The 6,972-nt window shown below is 37.5% G+C and overlaps 2 protein-coding genes and 1 long non-coding RNA gene across 4 annotated transcripts in view; all 3 read right to left on the reverse strand.

The window, feature by feature from the left end:
* Positions 1-2,040: 2,040 nt before the first annotated feature.
* On the reverse strand, positions 2,041-3,219 carry LOC107837897 (E3 ubiquitin-protein ligase DTX3L-like). The gene is made up of 3 exons (XM_016678646.1): positions 2,691-3,219; positions 2,387-2,604; positions 2,041-2,296 (listed from the first exon to the last, which is right to left on the reverse strand). The coding sequence occupies exons 1-3, from the start codon at positions 3,207-3,209 to the stop codon at positions 2,227-2,229; spliced, it is 807 nt and encodes a 268-aa protein (XP_016534132.1). The 5' UTR covers positions 3,210-3,219; the 3' UTR covers positions 2,041-2,226.
* An 8-nt stretch (positions 3,220-3,227) lies between these two features.
* LOC103147624 (uncharacterized) lies at positions 3,228-4,863 on the reverse strand. Its single transcript, XR_477282.2, has 3 exons — positions 4,550-4,863; positions 4,231-4,297; positions 3,228-3,412 (listed from the first exon to the last, which is right to left on the reverse strand). It is a non-coding gene; the product is annotated as an uncharacterized LOC103147624 (long non-coding RNA).
* Positions 4,864-6,229: 1,366 nt separating this feature from the next.
* Positions 6,230-6,972, reverse strand: part of LOC103147671 (E3 ubiquitin-protein ligase DTX3L-like) — a 26,091-nt gene continuing 25,348 nt past the window's right edge. Inside the window, exons 8-9 of one of the 2 annotated variants that reach the window (XM_016678641.1) lie at positions 6,668-6,885; positions 6,230-6,577 (exon numbers count right to left, since the gene is read on the reverse strand). In XM_016678641.1, the coding sequence (XP_016534127.1) occupies positions 6,508-6,577; positions 6,668-6,885 (288 nt within the window). In that variant the 3' untranslated portion in view covers positions 6,230-6,507. The remainder of the gene's footprint in view (positions 6,578-6,667; positions 6,886-6,972) is intronic. The other variant, XM_016678640.1, reaches the window with a different exon arrangement.

A 6,972-nucleotide genomic window follows, 5' to 3' on the forward strand; every position in this document is an offset into this window, starting at 1 on the left:
AAATACAACAGACACTGACAGGCCTCTGCGTCTGGTTTACTCTGAAGAACTACTGGACGAGAGGAGACAGGCAGGTGAGGAAAAACTGTTCTTATATATCGATTCAGTATTTTTATCATACAGACTGTTGTTGTTGTGCTATTAGCTAGCTGCTAGCTACGACTTTGCTAGCAAAGCTAGATAACTGAAAAGCTTCTTCCCTGTGTATGAGGCACATCGCCCGTCCAAAACGTATCATCTCCATAATGGATATATGTCTTCTAATTTCCTTTGCTGCATAATGTACATTGCATTTATTCTATCTTTAGGTAAACATGTCTTGAAAGAGAATAGCAGTTAAATAAATGTCCAACAAGGATATTCATTTAGAATTAAAAATAACTCACCCTGAATTACCAAGATAGGTATAATCTATGTAATAAAAGTATTTCATTAATGAAAGGGAAAAATCTCAACCACTTTAAGTTTAGGGTCTGGTTCGCAGAGTATGTAGTTAAATTTGTTTCCCAATTATTCAATGGAAAAAAAAAAAACTAACCTCAGTTAAGTAAAATAAAATTGTAATCAAAACTTTTTGAATTGTAATGAGTCATTTAAAAAAAAAGTTGTTTAAAAGACTTTTTTAAAATTAAATAACTCATTTTTACAGAACACAAACTTTTATTTGCACACATCAGAAATCTTTTGTTGCGATTTTAGGTCCTCCCCACGACATCATGTGAGAATCACAAGCAAAACTTTGAGTCACAAACAAAAACTTAGAATAGAAAGAAAAGATTAATGACATGCGCAAATAAGTTTGTTTTGCAAAAAAGAAAGTTAACTTCATGAGTCAAAAATGTGTGATTTAAATTTTAAAAATTTTTTTCAAGCAAAACCCAGTAGGCTTTTCTCATGGTGACATGCATTAACAATTCAATTTTTGCTTCTTTTTTTTTTTCTGCAGTTCCACATTAAAGTTTGATGCAGCTCTGCTTTCCTGAATGGACCATCTTCATCTCCACTGCAGTAGCAAACAGGCAGCTTTGTTTTATAGATTACAGTCCACTAAAAGGTTGCATTGTGTCCTTGTTTATATTTTTAATAGTGCAATTCTGTAAAGACAAAATATGTCTGGTGGCCTAGCTCTGATTTACATATCCTGCTAAGTTGCGGGTTTGAATATTGCAATACTTTCCTATAACAAAGTAGACCTGCAGAAAGAAATTACTAATAAAATATCTTACATATATACATGGTGTTATGCTCTATATAGAGATGTTTGTTAGCTTTGATTGTATATCTCACAATTTTGTTATCATTGTTTATTAAACTCTGAAAGCTGATAGGCTTTGTTAATATTCTGTCCTAGAAGGTGGCAAGATGTGCCCTTTTTTGTTGTTGAGCACCTGCCCCTTTAGTGGTCTCTGCACGGCCCTGTTATTGAGACATGAGAGCGACAGGCAGCGCCTTCGCTGACCAGCCGAGCGGTGACTGTGCTCTATGTGCCCACTGGTGGCGAACCGTTGTAACTGCAGTCCAGCGCATCTCAGCAAGAGAAGTGCAGCTTAAGAGCACATCCAGCACGAGAAAAATAGAACCAAGTAAACAAAAAAGAAAAGGGAGGGGGTGTAATTTCTGATGTCCATTCTGTCACAATACAAATGGAATAAACTGGGGAACCAAACTGGTTTTCTTGCTGATAGGTCAGCTTTAGACAAATTATATTATTATTAGATTACTTTTTTGTTCTGCTGAACTTCCATTTTCTTCCATGTCTGTTTTTTGGCTTCTTAGTGAAACATTTGTAATCGAACAAAAACACAACATAACCATCTACATTTGTGCACCAGTTACTGACGGCCCCATTTACTACCAAGGTTTTCAGGTTGAACCATGTTAATTGTCCACTTTAAATAAACCAAATTCTGTTGAATGAAATTAAATTAATTTATTTCAGAAAAACCCAACCCAATAATCATATTACATTTTATTACAGTTATAAATTACACCTGTGGTTCATATAATAAATGTAAATAAAAAAATAAACAAGTAGGTAAATCTTTCAAAACACTGATTTGTTTAGTTATATTTTGATACAAAGTCTTCAGCTTTCAGTGAACTTCAAAGTAACCATTAAGTTTTATTTATTATAAAACATCTAACATGATAGAACAAAATGTGGAAATTTAGATTCAATTTGTCAGATTTTTGAATTAAAGTTTCACTAAATGTAAAACAAAAACTTCACTGGATGCCTTTGGCCTTCAGCTCCTCCTTAACTCTGCTCAGGTATTTCTCATCTGGATATCCATAACTGTGAAAGCAGAAAATATAAACGGTTTAATACATGAAACAAAAAGCTGCAGCACAGTGAATACAAAGGTGTTAAATTAGAGAACCGTACCACTCTGGTCCTCCTGTCATGGACGTCTTGTGATTGATGTCATTCCAGGTCACCATGTTATCCATCCCACTTGTCCTAGAAGTCCCAACAGTGAAAATCAGCTTCTGGTCAAAAGCTTTTTTCAGCAGTAGCAGAACTTCATTTCCCTCTTTGTTGTCAGGAAGATATGCTATTCTGATAGCTCCTCCATAGTACTGACCAGGCTTGGGATGATTTTCCTGCCAAGTAGAAAGAAAAAATTCAGGTTAATGGTAGCCGTCTTAAACCAAATGTTAAATTACAGATATATGTGCTTAGACATTACCGTCTGTTTTCCACTTGGAATGTGATAGGTGATGCATATATGGCCACAATTTGGGAATCCAGGTAGAGATGAAGGATTTCTACTAAAAGTCATTGTTCCATCAGGTTGGTTTCCCACCATCACACCAAAAACATCCTTACAAATTGGACAGATGGGTCCACATGCTTTCACTGCACTTTGCAGGCACTCACTACAAAATGCATGTTTACACTTCAACTGTTTCTTATTAGTAAAATCTGACAAACAAATTGAACATGTGTCACCTCGAATTCTAAACTCACTCCTTGAAAATCCTCTTATTCTTGTTTTTTTTGGTGTATTAACCAAATTGCTGCGGAAATTTGGGATAGGTCGTTCCAATGGATATTTGTCGATCAAGTTTGTCCTCAGTGTTGCAACATCTGTAGCAGGTTTGTGCTGTTCAGCCGGTGTGTTTGTCTTCTGCATTGCATTCAGGACGGCACTGAATTCATCTTGGCTTTGCTTTGGACCACTAACAATAACTTCTTCTGATGACATGGTGAGCAAAATCTTGNCACCATTTTAATTTTATTCTTCCTCTCAATCTGTTTAATTCCTTCCTTGTGGATGTGATTCATGTACTAGAAGTGATTCAGAGGCAGAAGACAACTTTCTTGAGCTGGACCTTCAGTTTTTTGAGAATGACGGGTTTCTGCTGTCGAGGTGAATGGATTACTCTGGTTGACAGGGAGGACCATGTTCTAAAATAAAAAACAAACAGTAAATATGGAGCAGTGTCTACACAAGTGATTTCTTCTCTTGCTTAGTTTATTTTGCTGCTATTGGCTGCCTGCTGCCAGGATTGCACAGCTGATTCCACTACACCTTAGATAAGGAAATAATAAATTGGTAAACTGATTTGGTTTACCTTGTGTTATGAGACGTGTACTAAAGGGAGGTCTGTTCTAGATTGAGGTGCTTTTAATTGTAGTACATCTGGGAATATGGTTAAAGTATTTGCAGTCTGGCTGGTGACTGGATGAGAGTTGGGAATGTCGTCTCTGTTGAAGTTATGAATCAACTCCTCCCTCTTTTACCCTTTTCAGAGCCTTCAGGGTTTTCCCTTTAACTCACAGTTATGTTTTTTTTTAAAAGAAAATATTATTTTCATTGCTTTCCTTGCTATAGTCGCTTCCCATGTTTTCTCCATCTGTGGCTAATGGCTCTCACTGTGCATCAATGCAGTCCCAGCACCTTAGAATCGGCCTTAACATCATTTCTCATCTGTTCTTCACTTTCTTTAGATCATCTGTTGCTTTTTGAGATCTTTTAGCCTACTTCATGTTGTCCAGTGGGATCTACTTCAGTGTTTTTTCAGTTATTAAGTCTGATGGATGGTAAATGATCAATTTTCTAGTTCAGTGGAACTCTTAACTTTTTGATAAAGAACTCAAATAGAATCACTATACTATGGGGAAGGAAACTTTAAAACAATTAAAATCATTAATCCATTAACAAAGATGATGTAAATATACTACTTTGTTGGTCTACATTCAATGGCAAATGAGATAAAACATACATTGGTTTCAACCTCCTTGGCCTGGTCTTTGTCCTGAAACTTTGATGAAATTCCAAATGTCTTTGTCCTTCAAAAAACAGAAAATATTAATTGTAGAGGGAACAACATTATCAGTGTTAAAGGCTATGCAGACATGCTAATGACATTGCATTGCTCCTTAAGATGCTTTTTTACAAAATGCACAATGGAAGTCATAGAAAACTATATCTCCAATCAAGATGGAGGCCGGACGTTAAGATCAAAGTTACATGAAGAGAAATTAGCGAACTGACAGAGCAACAAAGAAAGTGCCATGAAATAAGAAAATCCAACACAATACCTGTCCATTTCAGGGGATACCAGACTGCCAAGCAAGGCCTCACAACTTTGGATAGTCACGTAAAAAAAAAAGAACAAAAACAAAAGCTCACTACAGAAGATTAAGCTGAGAGAATAACCCGGAGGTTTGACAGGACACTATTGAAAGTGTTGTCTCAGCGGGAGACAGCAATAAGAACAGGCAAGATCCACCCAGAACTGAAACCAAATAATGCTGTGGAAGCAGATTTCAGAAAGAGTTATTACAGAAAACTATTCACCATGACTGTAAAAGCTGAAAACACTTCCAGTCATGGGGCGTTGGTATTCTAACAATCTGGCTGAACGAGATCCAGAACATAAACACAGCAGCAGAAGAGCTAGACTGTACTTGGACCTACAACAATCCCAGTAAAGGATTATTGTAGGTACTCACTTTATTTGCAAGAAAATAATAAATCTCTGATTTTTAGTTGTGATGGCTGGTATAACCTTTTATTGTAATATATTGAAAGGAATGAGCTTTTGTTTGGCTTGAGATATTTTTTTCTTTGCTTTTAAAAAGGGCCTAAAATAAGTTATTGTTTTTTATTTTTATTTTACTTTTGGAATATTTTTTGTTACAGTCACACAGTATTAAGAGGCACCAGTACTATTTGTTTCCTGTAAATCATCCAGTGGATGTATTTATTTCTTTACAATAGAACAGATTTTTAACACCAGAATATTAAACTGGCCATGGATTTCCGACAGACAATGGACTCTAACGCACATACAGCTCACCAACTAAAAGAACGAGATCACGGATACAAGCGGCCGAAATGGGTTTCCTCCGCAGGGTGGCTGGGCTCTCCCATAGAGATGGGTGAGAAGCTCGGTCATCCGGGAGGGACTCAGAGTAGAGCCGCTGCTCCTCCACGTTGAGAGGAGCCAGTTGAGGTGGCTCGGCATCTGGTACGGATGCCTCCTGGACGCCTCCCTGGTGAGGTGTTCCTGGCACGTCCAACTGAGGAGCCCCTGGGGAAGACCCAGGACATGCTGGAGGGACTATGTCTCTCGGCTGGCCTGGGAACGCCTTGGGGTTTCCCCAGAGGAGCTGGAAGAAGTGGCTGGGGAGAGGAAAACCTGGGCCTCCCTTCTGAACTGCTGCTCCTGCAACCCGACCCCGGATAAGCAGCAGAAAATGGATGGATGGATGGATGTATGAAGAACTGAAGAACAACCTCTTACTGATTACCAGAAAGAGACATACTTGTTCTCTTTACACTTCTACATCCAAAACTTTGCCTTACATTTAGTGATGTGGGACTTAGATGGAGCTGCTTGGTGATGGAAAACCATGAAGCTCTTTATGAATTGTTTACCTCATCTGAATGACATGCAGTTTGAAGTTCGGTAGCTAATGAAAGTTATGACCATAGAATCGAGAGCTTCGCTTTTTGACTCAGCTCTCTCTTCACCAGCACAGCGCCTGACAGATCAGCTTCAGATAAACGACATGATTATTACACTACTTTTTTGTTCTGCTGAACTTCCATTTTCTTTCATGTCTGTTTTTTGGCTTCCATAATGAAACATTTGTAATTGAACAAAAACACAACATAACCATCAACATTTGTGCACCATTTACAACCAAGGTTCTCAGGTTGAACCATGTTAAATGTCCGCTTTAAATAAATAAAGCAAATTCTGTTGAATGTGAGAAAAACCCAACCCAATAATCATATTACATTTTATTACAGTTATAAATTACACCTGTGGTTCACATGATAAATGTAAAGAAAAAATAAACAAGTAGGTAAATCTTTCACACTGATTTGTTTAGTTATATTTTGATAGAAAGTCTTCAGCTTTCAGTGAACTTCAAAGTAACCATTAAGTTTCATTTATTATAAAATATCTAACATGATGGAACAAAATGTGGAAATTCAATTTGTCAGATTTTTGAACTAAAGTTTCACTAAATGTAAAACAAAAACTTCACTCAATGCCTTTGGCCTTCAGCTCCTCCTTAACTCTGCTCAGGTATTTCTCATCTGGATACCCGTAACTGTGAAAGCAGAAAATATAAACGGTTTAATACATGAAACAAAAAGCTGCAGCACAGTGAATACAAAGGTGTTAAATTAGAGATCCGTACCACTCTGGTCCTCCTGTCGGGGACGTCTTGTGGTGGATGTCATTCCAGGTCACCACATTATCGGCCCCACTTGTCCTGGAAGCTCCAACAGTGAAAATCAGCTTCTGGTCAAAAGCTTTTTTCAGGAGAAGCAGAACTTCATTTCCCTCTTTGTTGTCAGGAAGATATGCGTGTCTGATAGCTCCTCCATAGTACTGACCAGGCTTTGGATGATTTTTCTGCCAGGTAGAAAGAAAAAATTCAGGTTAATGGTAGCCGTCTTAAACCAAATGTTAAATTACAGATATATGTGCTTAGGCATTACC

The sequence above is a fragment of the Poecilia formosa genome, unplaced genomic scaffold, assembly GCF_000485575.1.
Source record: "Poecilia formosa unplaced genomic scaffold, Poecilia_formosa-5.1.2 Scaffold186, whole genome shotgun sequence".
Taxonomy (NCBI): Eukaryota; Metazoa; Chordata; class Actinopteri; order Cyprinodontiformes; family Poeciliidae; genus Poecilia; species Poecilia formosa.

What these genes read in the sequence shown, in the direction of transcription:
- LOC107837897 (XM_016678646.1), bottom strand. Translation starts at nt 3,209, where the DNA reads ATGTCATCAGAAGAAGTTATTGTTAGTGGTCCAAAGCAAAGCCAAGAT. An exon ending in TTCCAAGTGGAAAACAGACG is followed by an intron (nt 2,605 to 2,690) that starts GTAATGTCTAAG and finishes TCTACTTGGCAG; the next exon opens with GAAAATCATCCCAAGCCTGG. An exon ending in ATGACAGGAGGACCAGAGTG is followed by an intron (nt 2,297 to 2,386) that starts GTACGGTTCTCT and finishes CTGCTTTCACAG; the next exon opens with TTATGGATATCCAGATGAGA.